The sequence below is a fragment of the Betta splendens genome, chromosome 4 (assembly GCF_900634795.4).
Source record: "Betta splendens chromosome 4, fBetSpl5.4, whole genome shotgun sequence".
Classification (NCBI taxonomy): Eukaryota; Metazoa; Chordata; class Actinopteri; order Anabantiformes; family Osphronemidae; genus Betta; species Betta splendens.
Genome location: NC_040884.2, coordinates 8,414,995 through 8,433,789, shown reverse-complemented (window position 1 = coordinate 8,433,789; position 18,795 = coordinate 8,414,995). Strand labels below are relative to the sequence as shown.

General features: G+C 48.5%; 1 protein-coding gene and 1 long non-coding RNA gene across 7 annotated transcripts in view; one reads left to right on the top strand and one right to left on the bottom strand.

The window, feature by feature from the left end:
* Nucleotides 1-811: 811 nt before the first annotated feature.
* On the top strand, nt 812-3,679 carry LOC121202160 (uncharacterized). Its single transcript, XR_008694409.1, has 4 exons — nt 812-1,149; nt 1,235-1,733; nt 3,205-3,325; nt 3,414-3,679. It is a non-coding gene; the product is annotated as an uncharacterized LOC121202160 (long non-coding RNA).
* Nucleotides 3,680-3,813: 134 nt separating this feature from the next.
* The window catches only part of ttll7 (tubulin tyrosine ligase-like family, member 7), a 62,631-nt gene continuing 47,649 nt past the window's right edge, over nt 3,814-18,795 (bottom strand). Inside the window, exons 16-23 of one of the 6 annotated variants that reach the window (XM_055507940.1) lie at nt 18,314-18,609; nt 17,196-17,330; nt 14,617-14,697; nt 13,007-13,167; nt 11,032-11,205; nt 9,911-10,017; nt 6,351-6,426; nt 3,814-5,545 (exon numbers count right to left, since the gene is read on the bottom strand). In XM_055507940.1, coding sequence (XP_055363915.1) covers nt 5,425-5,545; nt 6,351-6,426; nt 9,911-10,017; nt 11,032-11,205; nt 13,007-13,167; nt 14,617-14,697; nt 17,196-17,330; nt 18,314-18,609 — 1,151 coding nt within the window. In that variant the 3' untranslated portion in view covers nt 3,814-5,424. Of the gene's footprint in view, nt 5,546-6,321; nt 6,427-9,910; nt 10,018-11,031; nt 11,206-13,006; nt 13,168-14,616; nt 14,698-17,195; nt 17,331-18,313; nt 18,610-18,795 lie in introns of all 6 variants that reach the window. The other 5 variants (XM_029148813.3, XM_055507941.1, XM_029148816.3 and 2 more) reach the window with 5 other exon arrangements.

The following is an 18,795-nucleotide window of genomic DNA, read 5'->3' as shown; positions in this document are numbered from 1 at the left end:
GAAATGCAAATACAAGGTCAGCCTCCTCATTACACAAATGGAATATCAAACACCTCGGAAACAAAATGGAGATGGAGTGACACGGGCATGAAACTGAGCAAAGAAAACATTCCCCGCGGAACAAAGCTTTTAAAAGGAGCAAGGTCACGTGTAATTATGGGAGCGAGCGGCGCGGCGCGAGCGTAGGCGTAGCGGCGCCGTCAAAGGCAGGAGCGGCGGCGAGAAAGGAGCGAAATAACGGTGGGAAGATTATGAAGAGATCCGCGAGGGAAGGAGCGAGGCCGCGGGAGGGACGGCGAGCTGAAGGGTGAGGAACGGGGGACGCCGAGCTGAGCTGAGGGTGAGGAACGGGGGACAGCGAGCATAAGGGTGAGGAACGGGGGATGGCAAGCTGAGAAGGGTAAGGAACGGGGGACGTTGAGCTGAAGAGGGGGGAAAGGGGGACGCCGAGCTGACGTGAAGGGTGAAGAACGGCGAGCTGAGCTGAAGGGTGAGGAACGGGGGACGCCGAGCTGAGCTGAAGGGTGAGGAACGGGGGACGCCGAGCTGAGCTGAAGGGTGAGGAACAGGGATGGCGAGCTGAAGGGTGAGGAACGGGGGACGGCAAGCTGAGCTGAAGGGTGAGGAACGGGGATGGCGAGCTGAAGGGTGAGGAACGGGGGACGGCAAGCTGAGCTGAAGGGTGAGGAACGGGGGACGGTGAGCTGAAGGGTGAGGAACGGGGGACGTTGAGCTGAAGAGGGGGGAAAGGGGGACGGAGCTGACGTGAAGGGTGAGGAACGGGGGACGTTGAGCTGAAGAGGGGGGAACGGGGGACGAGCGCACAGAGACACGCGGGCGACTTTGAGCAGGTGACGACGTGGCAAAGATGGAGGACTAGTTGGCACGAGCTGCAGTGGAGCCAGCTGTTCCCTCCAACGCCGATGCTCAGCAGTCGACTAATAGGCGGAGGGAGTGGGGAGCTCCGTCTCCTGTCTCCTGTCTCCCAGGCTGCCTGGAGGGCCTGTATTGATAATATCCCAGCCTGCAAGGCTCAATCCATCCCCTGGGGCGCTCAGCGGCAAGTGGATGAAGAGTCCCTGGACGGTCTTTTGGCTCGGCGGTGAGACGGTGCAGCAGAGGGGGAGATCTGAACGCACCGCGAGGCAGGTGCGCGCGCACGCACGCACGCACAGACACACACACACACACACACAAACAGGCTCACCCACACCTCATTTATTCTCATTTCCAGTCTCCCCCGCTCGCACGCGCCGCCAGAATGAGGGGCGGAGAGCGCTGATCACAGAGGAGGCGCAGGGGTGCACGAGGCAGGAGATGGAGAGGAGCGGGAGTGACAGCCCACGCCGCGCAGCGTTCTCCTCTCCCATCAGAAGTGCTAATCCAGCCGGCGGAGGTGCAGACCACCACTCACACCTGCCTGCTCCTCTCCATCTTGTTAAGGGCCAGACGGGAGAGAAAGTGACTTCCTGCTGTACTTCCACCACAGGGCTCGTTCCCTCACATTAATACCTTTACTGCTCGGCTCCATTTGTTACACACACTCAAGACACGCACTCAGGGGGCGCCCGGGGCTGTGAATGATGGCCGTATGCAGAACCGTGCTCATCTACAACCCCCTGTGGCTGGAACAAAGTACAGTAGACTCCTTGAGTGTTCGAGCCAAGGTTAAGAATTGGAAGTGATGCAGTGGACTGATTCTGCAGCGCCGCGAACGGGACGGGTCCATAAAGGTCAGTGGAGCGGCTCTGTGGGCAGAAGGTCAATGAGTGTGTGTGTGGGGGGGGGGGGGGGGGGGGGCGCAGCGAAGGCGACGACCCCGCTCTGAAGCGGTCACTGTTACGACTCCCTGGTTTGAAAGAAACTTGGGGAACGTGAAGCAAGCAAAGCAGAGCAGTGACTGTATTTACCCTCCAGTCCAGTCACAACCTTTGTTTTCATGAACTCTTGCGTCCATCGTGACTTCGTCTGGTAAAACATGAAATCGAAGGCCGGCTTTGGCAGATGTCGCGCGTGAGGCAGATGAGCCATGCTGAGCGAAGGCTCCCTGCGCCCCACGTGCATGTCTTTATCTCTGGGTTCACGTGTCGGTTACAGGCCGGGCCCCCCGCCGCCGGGGGACATGTCGTGAACGGGATGATGTATTGCAGCGGGTGTCATTGAACGCATCCCTCTGAGAGCGAACATCAAAACACACAAATGCCAGAGCACGGAAGCAGGTGGTCGGCCCGAAAACTGATGTAAGGCAGCGGAGAGCATATGTGAACATGCAACGCACACGCGGCCAGACGGTTCCATGCTGCTACTGTACAACACACACACACACACACACACACACACACACACACACACACACACACACACACACACACACACACACACACTTTCAAGCACAGGCAATATTGCTCTGATAGAAAGGTCACTTTTGTCATTTGAAGGCACACAAACCACTACAGGCTCCACTTTTAAAGCTTCAGTCAGAGGGAAAAGGAGGGCAGCCGTGCCTCTGGACACCTCATAATTACAGAACAAATCACACTGCTCTTTTCCCTCCATGTCATTTGAAATTGTTGATTAAGAGCAAAAAAACACAGATTTTTGAAGGCAGGCCACCTTTGTTTTGCACGAGAGCTGTCTGTTTGTGTGTGTGTGTGCGTGTGTGTGTGTGTGCGCCTTCCTTATCTCATCTGAACCACCCACCTCTCACACAGCTCCCTGTTGATTTTTTTTACTCTCTGAGCCAGAGAGGTCGGCTTAAGGCCCTGAAACTGGGTCATCGGAGTGTTGGTTAAAAAAAAAAAAAAAAAAAAGACTGGACGCTGACTGTAAAGCTGCCTGGAACACGCACAGGTACAGTAGGGGGGGAAAGGATGGGGCAACTGGTGGGATGGGGTTGAGGGGAGTGACGAGTGGAAAGGTCAGGACAGAACAGCGCATCGGCGTCGGGGGAGGTACTTTTGGAGCATGACAGGATCGTAGCTCCACGTCTTCTCTTGTCTGGTTGCGAAGGCCGCTGCCAAGGCTGGGACCAGAGGGCGCGGGGTCACGCCCTGAATGGCTGCTGCTGACAGCGGAGGGAGGGATGAAATGAGGAGGGAGTGGTTGAGAGCGCACAGAACACTGGAATATGATGAAAGTGAGCCCATTCTTCAGTGTGTGTGTGTGTGTGTGTGTGTGTGTGTGTGTGTGTGTGTGTGTGTACAGGAATCCACGCTGGGCCACTGTCAGGGCGAGACAGGAATCCTGGCTCCGCGCTCCCGTCTCTGAGGCGAGTGGCTGGTCGGTGTCACCTGTCCATCAGCGCTCACACGTATCAGCCTGTGAGGTATGAACTTCCAGAACCTCCATTTCACCTCCGGTAAATGTATTCTGATTCTGTCTTTTTATTAGTTTTACTGTTACTCCTTCCACAGATTTTGTCAAAACAACTGACATGTGCGAGGTTCCGAGCCCTCAGACCAGTACTGGGCTTCATGTATTACTAGTCTGCAAAGAAAGTACAGTGTATAATTAAGAACAAAAGTTGTTATAATTAAAGAACTTTACTGGGTATTAGAATCTATTTTTGCAGCAATTACAGTGAACTTAGTGCAGCGTGGGCTGATTTCTCTAATCACAATAGCATACAGACCAAATTAAGTAAAGCTCGGTTGGTTTCTTTTTCCTATGCAGCCAAATTGTCCTAACTCATTACTAACCTCAATACAAATCAGTTCACGGTGGATTCACTGGCTTTGGAGGCATCTTATAACTTATACCAGGTCGGGGGTCCTGACGGTCGTTGACTGAACCAGCTGACAAAAGAACAAGGTGTGTTTGTTCAAACATTTTATTGCTATGTAAAATTAAAAATCCTATACGTCCAATGAAAAAAAAACAACAAATCTCAAAACAAGAAATAAAATCAGGCAAACGAAATATATTTGGCATAGCGACGTGTGTTTAGTGTCTGGACGAGTTCACTTTGCAGGTTGAGCACAGCATTGCTGCTACATGTAGTCGAGACCGATGGTGTTTGACAAACTACTGTCTGAGAGGTCAGTCAGTGCATCGTCTGACGGGGAAGTACACGGAGCCACGTCAACTACTAAACAGACAGCGCTGCATTTCTCCTTATCCACATGTAATACTGGATTTAACTTGACATATTAACCTTAAATAAAAGCCCACCGAACACATCTAGTAGATTAGTGCTTATTAGTGGCACATCCATGATATTCCTGGCACTTCTACCTACGGTGCGGTGGAGCAAGAGGCTGTAGCTGCTCATCTGAGGCAAATCACCGCTCTTACAGTACAGTACGTTTAGGCTGAGCCGGGTCGTTTGGTGCGATGCAACACATCCTCATTATCTTTATCACGTCCGCGATCAAGACGCTAAATCTAAAAGTGAAACGTCTTCTTCCGAACGGGCGCCGGTACAAGGACAGGAATTAATATAATGACAACGCAAAACTTCAAGTATATTCCAAACGCAGCTCTTCAGGCTAACCACTACATCTGGGCATTAAATCTAAGCATGCAAACTCTAGCGTAATGTGCACCCACGTTCTCGTTGTGTGACAAAGGGCAATGTGCATATATTAAGAACCGGGTGCTCTCCGAGGCTGAGGTTTGACACCGTGGCATCAAAGACAGCTCACTCTCCAAGAGGCAAAGAGGCTTGGCTTCCTCACCATGACATTCCAAGAAGTGTGTTGCTCAACAGCGCTGCACTTTACATCACACGGGTGGGACATGAAGCGCTCGCAGTCAAACGTTTAACATTTCTGAGGTCCCTGGGCGCCGCCACTCGAATGTTAATCCAAACTGCAAAGCATAAGGTGACTGGCAACATATTTCAACATAAAGCCCCATATAAGTTATTAAATAAATTAAATGTAAGATAAAAAATATGACAGCCAGCAAAAAAATAAGCTTCTTTTACATCCAGTTGCTCACTCAATGGACGGCTTCATTCCGTATGTGCATTCTGCATCAGCATTCACTGCATTCATGGAATACCTTACAAAATAAATACATAAATAAATAAATAATCATTGCATTGTTTGGTGTTACTTTTTACAGTACCATGACTTGTAACTGTACAGTGAGTAGCTATAATTCGGCAATTACAATGATAAACAAGGGTTAACCCATTGTCTGGTGTTACTGAGGCTGAAAGGGGACGAAGAGTTCCAGTGGTTTGCTGGTCTGAGCAGGGCCAAACTAAAGTGAAGTGAACAAGGCCCTTTAGCAATTTCAAAAAGTTCGGCCTTCCATAGGAGCGACTGGCCAAGGGTGAGGTTCCATCCGGTGTTCAGAGCTGCCCGAAAATCAGATCCACGGGATTGTTGTGATCAGAGGTTTGGCTGGGTGAGAGTCAGAGGGGAGTGGGTTGAGGTCAAAAGGCGAGGTGTCAGAGCCAGGGTTGCCACGGTGACCTCAGAAGTGGCCCATCCTGGCGGCAAAAAGGCTGCGGGAGCGCGGCATGGCCGAGGAGATGCGGCCAAAGCTGGACGAAGGCCACTTCATGATGAACTGGGAGGTCACTGGCACCAGATACCTGGACAGACGGACCAGAGCGAGGGATGGAGGATTAGGGGAAGGGATGAACATAATGAGAGGATTAGATATGCAAAGGTCAGAATTTAGAGGTCAGGGCGAATTAGAGACCAAATATCGCCCACTTAATATATATGGATTCAACCATTTATGGGCACCTCTATTTGCATATTTCAACCTTAATAATGCTCTGATGATTTTAATATATTATGACCACATACTCCTTATAACTAAAAAAAATAGTGTAGAGGACAAGGTTCGTGTGATCTGGGGACCTTTGTGTTTTTGTTAATTTCACTCTTTCCCAATTATTTTCCCCTCAAACTGTCACGTTGTCCGTCAAACACTTTCTCTAACAATGTAAGAAAACACAGAAAAAGCTTATTTAAATTCCTCAAAGACCAGCGTTTTATCTGTCCAACGGTCTAAAACCAAGGAAAATCCAGTTTATTTATTTTTCATGCATGTAAGGAATGAAATCCCCATGTTTGAAGAGCTGGAAAAGCTTTTGCATTTTACCTAAAAATGAATAAAGTATTTATTAAAGTGCATTTTTATCAATTAAATGCTGAAGTTCTTGTTCTGAACGATGTAACCGACCTACAGTAATCATCAGTGGCAGTCTTCTTTTGAGCTGGATTTGTGTATGCACGAGCTCAGAGTAAGAAATTATGGGTCTAACACTTACAAAAGCAGGTCATTTATTTTTTTCGAAGAACAACTAAATTTTCAACTTTGATCCTTAAATTTTTGGTATCATGAACAGAAAGTCCTCACCTATCATTCCGAGGCACAGACGTCAGTACCTTTCTAAGACTTTTCTATGACACCTTCCACCGAGACAGAGCAGTGAGGCAGCTCCTGCTAACAGCGTTCCAGTACCTGAGAATGAGACCAGCGTCAGGTTGAGATAGAGTCAGGAGGGGCTGAACCCTGCTCCCGTTGTCCTTAGTTACTGGAAATGAGTCAGATATGGTTGTCAGAGCAATGTCAGATGGGATGATCAAATCCTGGACAAGGTTAACTGAAGGTTATGCGAATGTTGGACTGTTGTTCAGAAGACGTGAGACTGGGGTAGTTTGAATTCCTCCAGGAAAATCGCTCAGAAGGATGATCTATATTAATGGGCTTTCCAAGCTTAATTATCTTATTGGGTTGTTATTGCACCATATAGCAAGATCTTTAGCCAATAAGCTACATCTCATAGTTGTTTGCTTGGAGTACAATAGCCAGAAGAAATAGTCCCTGTGGAAGCTTTTAAGACATGACAATATAATCAAAAGGGAGCCACTGGGGCTGAGGATTAGAGGGTGAAGAAATAATATCTTCTTTTAAGCTGGTGCAGAGATATCACACTCTTTGTCTGACAGCTCCTTCCTTGTGAAATGGCTCTTGGACAAATTAGCAGAGCAGCTTGTTCTAAAGTCAACCAGAAAGAGACGGGGAGGGAAAAAAAAGCGCGTCGCTGAGGGCGTCCGCTTCAACAGAGCCCCACACCCGGGAGAGCTGGGGAAGAATCACATTAACTTCATTTAGTCCAACAAGAGTGTCCTTGAAACGGCTTCAAGTGGGCCACAGGTATCCCTCCAGCACATCTTGTTCATCTGTGACTGGACAGAGTGAACGGGGGCTCAGTCCGGCGCTGCTTCTTAAAGTCCTCCGTTTAGATCCCAGCGGGGGGGCAGGGGGTGCGTTGCTGTCAGTCTGTCACCGGCACCGCGGCTCAAACCCCACTTTTACACGTGGTATTAGGTAATTTCGTACAGTGATTATGTGTCACCCCCGGATTAATTCCCGCTTCATTTCTTACGTTCTCCCCGTTCGCCACGTTACATTTCATCAGCCCATTTCTTATGAGATTCACTGTACATCCGCTGGGATTTTGTCCACGGTTTGGTTGTACGATTTCACCTTTTCTGCTCCATTTCCATAACGTTTTCGCTAATATCCCCGGGAAAAAAAAAGAAAATCAAATATTGAACATTCATTGGGGGACAAGTGTGTGTTCTCTAGAGCTCCTCTGCTATTCACTTTGAGCATATTCTGCTCAGAGACGCATGTGAGGGTGGTAGTGGCCACGGGTGGGGATAGGGGGGGGGGGGGGGGCCAGCTGTCTCTGCAGGCTATATTTAATTGGACCCTCATTCGGCATCTTCCAGGTTCGTCCTCCTTTTGATCACGAAGCGGGCCGTAGCGGCAGCGTAGCTGCTCGCAGGCCAGAGGGAGGCTCGTTGGGCCATTGGATCCCTCAGCTGGTGGAGAAACCCACAGAAACTCTATGCAAACGCTACAGCCGGCTACAAACGCTTGGTACCGGCCACTTCTGAGCGCTCCACCCAGATTCAGCCGCCGTCGTGAATCAAAAGGAGGCCAGGCAAAATGAAAGGCTATGATTAGGGATGGAGCGAAAGGCCGCCATGATAGCTGACGCAATCATAAACCAAAAGGTACAAAGAGGCTTGAAGGTTATGTGCAGCCAGCATTTAGCTCGACACCCCAATTAACCCTAATTACTGCCATACTTTTCAAACACATGAAAGTTAATAGAATCTGAAACTTTTGTCATCGTGGGCAAATTGTCTTTGGGTAGTGACAGTAATTTCAGGCTTAACAAGAAAGTCATTAGTGGAGCTATTTGGCCACTTCCTCTCATCTGCCCACACAGGCTGAAGGACTTTTCCAAGACCAATGAGGCTGTTGACACACCGGATCAGGGCACTACATGCAGGATGGATGCTTGAACGAAGGCAGGCAGGTGTGGTCAACAACGAGACCCCAGGCTAACAGACCTGTTGTGTGTGTGTGTGTGTTAGGGTTGCCAAGAGCTGGGCGAGTGTGGCGCTCAGTGTGTGTGTCCGCACCAGCGTGGGGAAACAGCAGATACTGTGTCTGAGAGTCAGACAGGTGTCTCCCAGAGCAACGCTTCCACTCACGCACTGTTATTATGAGAGTGTTAATAGAATTATTACTACAGCATAACTTACTGTATGTTGAGTTTTTAGTCATGGTTTGAAAAGTCTTTCCAGTTTTGTCATTTCACTTGCCAACGTCATAAACTGGGTTCATTTGTCTGAGGCTGATGAATAAGATTGGGCCTCATGCAAGAACATCTTTGTAGTCATTAGACTGTTTTTATTAGTTTTCTCTGTCAGACGTTTCACCCGGTGCTGTTGTCAATTGATCCTACTGTAAGTATTATCAGCATCCCTCCTACCTTGTATGCGAGAAGAAACTTCAATCACAAAAATGTCTTACAATAGTAAAAGGGACTTGACAGCTCAGGGCTGAAAAATCAGCTACTGTAGTTGCAAAACGAGCGCAGACATCGGTACTGTGTCGGTGACGTGCGATCGGAGCAGCTGTACTGTGACAGGGAGAAATGATTCAGGCTGCGTGAAGTCAGGCGTTATAAACATCCTCCTGATGCAAAGCGCCTCACGAATGTGATCTGGTCGAGACAACGACAATTACTGAGAAACGAGAGTGGAGGTTTTTCAGTAGGTGGAAACAAAACCGTATCTGCCTTTGCATGAGGCCCAATGCTTAGATGTATATAAAACAAGAGACGTATACACAGGAGGTGCAGACCCGGTGCTCGATAACGGATGCAGGGCAGGTTATTTGTGAGAAGTGAGGTATGCAGGCAAATGCGCTTACGTCACACACACACTCTACCCTCGCTGATAAAACTAAGTGCAACAAAGAGAAAACAAATCCTAACTGCTGTTTAATGAAGTGGCTTCAGGTTGCGGCCGTCCTCCACATGCCCGATGGGGGGATGTGAACTGCTGGTGGTGTTAAAGCGCACAAGGAACCGCACAACACAAGCCCAGACATTTTCTATCTTCTTCTGACAAGAAGAGAGCGGTGCTCAGGTGGATGGTGGCGCCGATGCGGTGCAGGTGCGGTGCTCAGCTCCTACTGAGGCCACTTGTTCTGAAAATGCACTCAGGGCGAGATGCTCGTGACAAAAGCATCTTGTGGCAGGCGCGGTGCAGCACGTGCAGCAGGGTGGTGATTAGCCGGGGATGTAGCGCGAACCGGCCTAATGGTTGCAGTGTTGACAAGCAGCGTTCCCAGCAGTCTTGTTACGCTTAAATATATTGTTTGTAATTTTGTCTTACAAATAATAATAATAATTTGAAGCACATACGTGCAGACCTCAATCTGGATATCAGTCGTAGTGTAAGCGTTAGAGAGGGACAGGAGGAGGAGGAGACTGCTGGCTGTGCTGGCACAGCAACCATCATTGCAGGTGGGACCAGGCCTTCATACAGCGGTGAGGTGGCGCAGGCAGCAGAAAGCAGTGAAGCAGGGACGGTGTCGGAAAATGAGAGGGCTTAGCGGAACTAAACCAAGCAAAGACCTGCGTCGAGGGGCGAAGAGACGGAGGAGGAGGAGGAAGAAGAAGCGGCAGCGACAGCAGCAGGGGTAGAGCCATTAGTAGAGGCTGGTCCAGCAGCAAATGGCAAGCTTTTATACAGACATATATAGAAAAAGAAAAAATAAGGAGAGACACACCAATGCATGCTTAAATGGACTCTCAAGGATACCTAACTGCAAACATACAGACACAACATTGTATCACTGTGAGTATGCTTTTGTCAATAGGCCATAATGTTCGTGTGCGTCCTCACAGGCCGCCGCTGAACGCTCATCCTTGAGTCTACCCTCAAAGCAAATTGGCATAAGGTAATGGAGGACTATCAATAGCTGCGACTGTACACAAATCCCACACACTTTTTAAAAACAGCTGAGCTTTTTATACTGTAGGCACAAAGTGATAGCCTGTTAAAATATGCGTAAGAGTTATGAATCATGTAAAGCGAGGCCCCGGGAAAAACGGAGCGCTCTCTCTCTCCCTCATAAGGTCATTTGCTGCACAGGCTCATCTGGGCTCTAATTGAATTAAGCAGGCCTCGGGGGGCCCCGGGCTAACCTGAGCGCTAATCTGTGGGCCATTATTTCCTGTTAACAGCACGCTCCCCCTCCACACCCTCCCCCCCCTTCTGTCTGCCGGCCCAGAGCATATATGCTTTAAAAGTTCACTCACTCCGAGCCTGAGCTGCTGTCTCCTTCAGGGATCATCCTTAAAAACGGAATGAGGCTGGTTCTGTGTTTGTTTATCTATCAGTGTTATGTGATGAAGATGATGGCTTTAAGGCTCCGTGGGGAAGCGAGAGGAAATGTTTCCTGAAAAGTTTAACAATGGTATCGAGCTGTTGAATTTTAGAATTCATTGCCTGTTGTCTGCACTATTTTAACTAAATACAGTAGCTTCTTAGGAATTAAGACTAATTCTCTTTGCTCGAGCTAAGCACAATGAGCTCTAATCTCAGACCTGCTGAATCCCATCTTATCCTTGAATCAGATTCAGCCAAACCCGCTATATAATGAACTTCCTATCGCAGCGGGAGCGCCAGAAAGATGCTTTACAAAACGAGGGAATCAGTGGGAGGACGTCGAAGCGTCGGGCGTCTCGCTCACCTGGTGTCGTCCCATTCTGGGCTGAGTCCGCTCAAAGAGCCGCGGGACTCTGAGACGAACTTGTAGACGACCAACAGGCAGTCTCGGCACAGCTGGACCAGCCGCCGGCAGCACTGCAGCTCCTGCGGTGACACCACCTCGCTGCTCTTACTGAAGATGGTCTCCCACGAGGAGCTTTGGAGCAGACGAGGACATGCTTGTCAGAAATGCTGCTTAACAAAGTTGCATATGCACAGTCAGAAATGTCTTTACTCTGTAATACACATTAAGTCACATGTGCAGTGATGGGTGGCCTTTCACTGTAAATACATAGTGCATTTACATACCCACTCACAAACAACAATACATGAATTCACACAGAGAGGAAGAGTGAAGCAAATCCAAGTACAGTTAACCCCCGTAACAACCCCGGACATACCCCTGACTGTGAGGAGCTTCAACAACTGAGACACACAACCCCGGGAGGTTCGTTTGATGCCTACCCCCTTTCACTCCTCAGGAGGTGGGGGTGGGGGGGGCGCCTTTGAAAGGCTTTAAAACTGTGTTTCCATTCTCTTTCTCTAAGCCTGTTGAATTCATCGCCCACAATAGATGCTAGACCGTTTGATTGTCGTTAAGTCTCTCAGATAAAATATCAAACAAGAAGCAGAGGGGATCGAGGGGGGGGGGGTCGCGCTCGGATGTGAAGTGTGCTCGCTGCATCCACGTGACGCGTCCCCCGTTGCGTTCATCCATGTTGGTGCCACAGCCTAGCGTGTAGCCTGGGATGAGACAAAGGCTACGCGGGGAGCGGTGCGTGTGGGGGAGCCCAGGCTAGGCTAGGCTAGGCTAGGCTAATCCTCCCAGGCCTTCACGCGCCTGACAGCCTGTTCCGGTGACTCGTCGTTTAGCTCCCGCTCAGTCACGGGGGCCCCTCCTCCTCCTCATCCCCCTCCCCTCACTCGCTCGCTCGCGTCTTTACTCGCCCTCAATTACAGCTGCCAAGAAAGACGGAAGGAGGAAAATGTGAGAGCTGTGAACGGTGACTCCGGTTACAGCCTCCGAGCCCTGGGAAACGCAGCCACTGAACAAGTGAACTGTAAAGAATATGGAGAGGAGAAGGTCAGACCTTTATCAGAGGCGAGATGAAAAGCCAGCAGCACAGCAGCTGTCAGGGTTGTGTATATGTGTGGGCACTAATGTATGTGTTTCATCTGAGAGACGTCTTGCTGTGCGTGCGCTCGCGTGTGTGTGCGTGCCTTTGATAGAAGCAAAATACATGTTTAACAAAGTCACTGAACCACTGATAGGAAGCAGTTTTGTATGTGTGCGCTGCCTTGTTTGCTGTTTTGAAGCTTCTATATGGATGTGATCAAATGGGCTGTCACTGCAGTGACTCATCTTAAAAGAAGCCACTTTGAAAAAGCACATGAAAACTCACTACTGGATATCAAAAGCATCAGATAACAAACCCGAGTAAAAGAACTCCGAGGCCTTTATTCACCTTCCTTCCTCCGTCCCTCCCCTGTGCGTTTCTTGCTGCCACCTGTGAGAAAGCCCTGATTAACGGCCCAGATTTGTGGCCTTCATTTGCTCCCTGTCTCCACTGAGCGACGCGTTTCTTTCATTCTTTCAAGAGCATTCAGAAAAGTGCAGCGAGGTCCTGTTGGTCCGTCACTCATCCTTTGTCATTCAGCCGACGTCCCCATTCGCGCGGGAGAAAAATGGCAAATTGTCCCTGCTGTCGCCCCAAACGCTGGGCTGAGGCGCACGCTGGGATCACGTGTAGCGACGGCAAATATCGAAGGAATGGAGCTGTGACTGAATGCCGAAAATCTAATGTGCATTTGAAAACAGAGCGAAGATGACGGATCATTTTCACGTCCGCGGTTCAGCTGCTCGTGGCGCCGCATGTGAAACCGTTCTGACATCTGAAGCAACGGGTGTGTCAATTTGTGTAACCGCGTGCCAAGCGTTGCATCAGCGCCCCACCTACCCAGTGTTGGAGAAACAGTTCCACAGGCCCTGCCCATGGCTCCACAGCAGCCGGTTAAACACGCGGCTGAAGAGCCGGTAGAGGTGGAGGCTCTCCACGTCCGGCTCCCTCCAGATCCGCTGCAGCGCCGAGCGGACGTTGGTGCGCACAATGTCCAACACCTGCGTGACGGAGGTAGAGAGAGAGAGGTTTGGATCATCTGATAATAAGGGACATTAATGCTGCAAGACAAAGGCTGATAGCATTTCTAATTCCCACGCTTGAGCTGCCTTTTGATCCAGTTGTAATCTCTGTACCTTTTTTAAATCTTACCCCAAAATTACGATTCAAGACCAGGCCTACACACACACACACACACACACACACACGCACACACACACACACACACACACACACACACACACACACACACACACACACACACACACACGCAGAGGATTCAGGATAGTGGTAAATTACTTCTGCATTTACTGTAAAGCACGGCATACAGCCTGTGTGTGTGTGTGTGTGTGTGTGTGTGTGTGTGTGTGTGTGTGTGTGTGTGTGTGTGTGTGTGTGTGTGTGTGTGTGTGGGGCGGTGCAGGCAGGGCAAAAAGTGCTGGGGCAGACAGTGGAGAGGACTAATTGCTGCGCCAACGTCAGTCTTGGAGAGAAGGTGTCAGAAGTTCCCAGGCGGTCTAAGGACACCTGCGCCACCCTTCCATCTTCCCTTCTTAGCTTTGCCATCCGTCCCCGCCTCACCTCCCTCCCTCCCTCCCCCCTTCCTTTCTCTTTTCACCCTGCTCAGAGTGCAGCGCTGTGGCTCTTTTGACTTTGATTCCGCGCTCCTCATTACTGACGTGCCCGTCTGACTGTGTGTTTGCGATGTGTAGACGCCGGCGTCTTCCTCCAACAGCAACGCGAGGTGAGCAAGATGCACACACACTCAGACAAACTGAGAGATGAATAAACACACACACACACACACACACACACACATGTTCTGCTATGGTAATCAGATGGCAGAGCAGTGGGTGCTACATTCCTGACCTCTGCCTGTTGCTCATTAGGCTGCTCCACTCCAAATAAAACATCAGCTCGCGCCGCTGCAGCCCACAGCACAGCCGAGCACAGTCGTGCAGAAACAGTGGCTGAGAGATCACATCATTACTGACACGCCTTCTGGATGCCATCTCATGTCTTGTCCTCTCGTCTGTTTTGTTTACATCCCATTTGGTGCCCGTACCCTCTCGATGTGAAACAGGGTAATGATTGTTGTGTCTGTCTCTTTTTTTATCTCTCCTCTCTTTGATTTGGAGATTAGATTTGTGTTTTTAAATGCTGTTTAAAAGCACACAAAGGAAGGAGCTGTGACATTTTTTCATGTTGGTTATTTTATACAGTGACTGTATAGACTGGGAGACAGACAGACAATTTATACAGGTGTTTAAGAAATAATGTGTCAGTGATTAAAACTTTCAAACAGTTGTTATTTTCTAACAATATCTTTTTGGGGAAATACTGGTCAACACTTCAATATAAAATTAAAGAGAGTGTGCAGGCAGCCCTTCAGTTGTGGTTTTACATAAACCAACCTCCAGGTAAAGACAGCACGTACTGTACGGACTCACCTTGCGTTGTTTAGTTGAGTCCAGCTTCACCAGCCAATAGGAGGCCACCTTTGGTTTATGGTATTTCCAGTTGTCAAGGATCTGAGAAAGAGAAACGTCATAATAATAAAAGAAATAAAAAGTCTTAAACCAGGCACAAATGTCAACACAACAGAGTTACCACAAAGCACAAACTCTTCACATGTAGAATAAGACTCAAGCCGCCAGGGAATAAGTTACAGCTTTTAGCAAAATGTGTCCTTTGCGTCGTGTGGCTTCCCAGCAGGCCTCTGTCAATAATCAGGGCGTCTGCAGCGTTCTCACCGTCGCTGCATTTTGCTGTTCAGTCGCTGCCAAAACAGCGATAACAATGTGCAGGAGGAGCACAGTCTGAAAAGGTTTCCTGTACACATCACACCACTGCGTAGCAACCTGTCACTGCTCTGCTAGAACTGTCATAGTAGAGCGGTTAAACTTTTCCTTCACTATTTTAAAACTATCAGCTGGGAGCCAGGAAGCGAAGAGGAACACGCGCATCCTGGCAGAACCTCTGTACGTCAGCGCAGACGCTGACGCATTCGTCCGTCTACCTGTTAGCGTAATGGGTTTTTGGCTTTCTCACATTCTGTAGCTCTCTGTTATGAAACGGGGACCAGATATTTGACATGTGGAAAGTAATAACAGGCGACAGTAGAAAAGAAAGAAGTGCGAGATTGGCCGCGGCGGCACACAGTACTGTTCCACCGAGCTGTTTTGTTTCCTCGTCTCTGCAGCGCAGACAATGCCTTTTTTCCCTCAGTCTTGTAATGTGACAGCTTTTATTCACACTGCAAAACATTAATTGACTTTTATTTTCAGCTCCTTTATTTAAAATTGGCTCAGAAGCCAGCGATTGTTATTTTGTGGTATCTCACTGAATTTAAATACAGGCTGCTTGATGGGGATAATTGTAAAATCAAGTTGCAATCTTTCATCTTTGCCAGTTGAAGCCTATGTTTTGCTGGTGTTTTTAAAAGAATCCCTTGGGCGTTTGTTGTTGTGCTTCAAAGCTGTGCTGGATATCCCCATGCACTTGGTCCTAGTGCCAGCATCAGTGTGTACTGTATTGTTCCCCCACTGGTGCACACAAGCCTCCACTCCCATGTATCGTCCCCAGCAAACAGTGCTCCCATTGGGAAGCTGCAGCGTACACTTTATGTGTACACACACACACACACGCACGCACGCACGCACACACACACACACACGCAGGGCTGTGTGTACTACAGCAGTAGTCCACTTCTCACAAAGTTGCTTGTGTGTGTGTGTGTGTGTGTGTGTGTGTGTGTGTGTGTGTGTGTGTGTGTGTGTGTGTGTGTTTGTTTGTTTTTCCTCTATCAACGAGAACCCTGTGAACCTCGTGTGGTAAGCTGCATGCTCATTTGTCACATTTGTTTCATACGTACACAAATTACCCTCAATTAAAGCCCAACAAAACTCACTTGGTACATTTCACCTTTCAATGGTTCCAACTGTGACAAAAAAACAGGTTTTGAGCGAAAGAGAAGGCTGGTAATTGCTCCGATACAAACACATCATTAGCCCAATTAGACCTTTAAATCAAGGAAGGCATAAAATGGCAAAGATTGTTTTCACGTCAAGTGAACACTCCTTGTCTCCCGAGGTAAAGAGTGAACTGTACAGGTGCAGCTGCTTGTCTGTGTTTCCATGGTTCTCTCATTAGCGTTTGTTAACAGTACAGGTGTGGTGGTAATTGTGTCTCACAACCCAGACACAACCAGATGTCACACACACACACACACACACACACACACACACACACACACACACACACACACACACACACACACACAGTAGCTGCTTGACACGTTTTATCATAACTACATGATAACATCTAAAAGAGATTTTATTAACAAATTGTTATTAGAAATGTTGTTTTCCGGTTTGGAACGTTTGTTCTAGTTGCTGGAAAGCAAAAAATCATTTTTGAACAGATTGTCGTATACTGTACACCTGAAGGAAGAAATAAATGAATTGCAAAACAGGTTAGCTTAAAAAATAACAAAAGTGAAACAAAAGCTACTGGAACACGCAATTAACAGTGACACATGAGCCGTGATCCGTGAAATTAGGGAGCCAAATGAGAGCGAGTTAGCCGTGACGCATTGTGAAAGTCATACTGTATACTTCTGATATACTTCATGCGTAGCCTACAAACATTTTAGTGGTATTTTTGTCAGCAGTCAGTGTTGGTGGGCCGCTGTCCTTTCAGCACAGGACTGATAGCTGGTTCTGAGGACAGTGATGGCTGTAATTGGGGTCAGAGCCGGTGTAGACGGGACGGTCGCATGCTTTCATGGTACTCTTGCACTTCTGCTGTGACTCCAAGGTGAGCCTCTGGTGCTCTTTGTCACATTTTACAGAGTTACTTTTTACTTTGGCCAAAAAAAAATATCCATTTTGGCTTTTAGTGTAATGTCACTAGAAAAGAGCCACATGCTTGAATACAGAGGTTTACCTAAATAAATCAAGAACATGATTATTTCAAAGACCTATTCTTATGTGTCTTATACAGTAGGGGTCTCATATGTGACACCAACCTCATCCAGCACGGCCTCGGCCTCTTCCTCACTTTTGCCTGGGAATCGGATCCTCATGGCCGTGAGAGCAGCCGCAGTCTGACGCACCAGCTCTGCCTCCTGCTCTTTACTCCTCAGGTTTATTAGTGGATCACCCTGGATGCACACACAAGGAACATTCAGTGCACAGACAGGAAAAGCGGGTCACGGAGCTACTTCATAGGCTGAAATCAGTCATTATTTTAACGAGTAATTGCTTAATTACATTACTGATAAGCCACGAACCCCAGGAAGACAAGTGGTTCATATGACAGATGGACGCGTGGACAAACTGATGAACATTAAATGATCTGTCAGATGATATATTAGAAATTTTCATCTTAAAATATGTTAATATGTCAAAAAGTGTGAATATCAGTCAATATTATTTATAATTATGGGGGGTAATGAATTTCACATTTCTTAGGCATTTTTCCGTGCGTTCTCATAATTTATGACTTTGCTACAGGACCATCTACCACAGCCACAAATCATTATTCCTTCACAAATCATTTAGCTAAGCCAAGCAAGCATTTAGCAGGAAGAGCAGTACCAGTCAGTGGCAACATGCTACAGGATGCATAATATGTAATGGTCACATTCCCTCTAGTTTGACTTTATTCACAGACAGAAATCAGGACGCTATCAACCTTGTTTAGAGGCATTCTGGACCATTTTACTTGCATGTTACCACTATGCTTGTAAATATGAACAGAGAGAATCGGCAGAAAGCAACAAATAGCAACATAATAGAGGATTAGTGTGGGCAACATTAGGCCTGTGCAGTCATGAAGGAGGTTCTGATTGAGCCAGAATACAATATGTGCCAAAGGAGGAGAAAAGCAGAGGCGAAACGTAACCGCTACAGTGGCAGTTCACGTAACTTTGTGTGCCAGACATCAGTGAAATTCTGAATTCCTGATTGTTTTCTTATAACCTACTTCGAGTAGTGGATCTGCAGAGAATTTCCGCAGCGAGCAAAATGACAGCTTGGCTGCTTGAAAGGGAATTTAGTATGCGGCTCTGTGATTAACTCCCCATCCCACACATTCTGAACCGCAAAGAGGTAAACCTCACATTGTGTGTGTCAAGTGTCTTACTATGTTGGAGTGGATGGTCCCCAGGCTGTTGCTGTGAGGCACCCGGGGGGCGGAGCCACTGCGGCTCAGCGAGTGGGAGCGCAGCGTGGCTGAACTGGGCCTGACGAGCGGCGTGGCCACGGGGACGCCGGGGGACGGCCTGCTCGACACCACGCGCACCTCGGTGGGCGACGAGAGGGACGAGATGGAGCGCGGACAGGAGATGGAGCGCCTGATTGGCCCCGAAAGCGTGGGCGAAGCGGAGGGGGCGGGGCCGGGCTTGGGCGACTTGATTGGAGGTTTCCAGTGCATGCGACCTGTGGAGAAACAGGGGAGAGGGAGCGAAAATGAAAGCTGACTCGCTGTCACACTTCAATTTCTTTTCTTCCCTGATTCTGTCTCAGTGCTCCAGTCACTGTCAAGCTCTCATTTCTGCTTTCCATCTGTTGCCGGGTGGCTTTGGAGATGAAGTGTGGCATTAAAACTCCCACAGCCATTCTCTG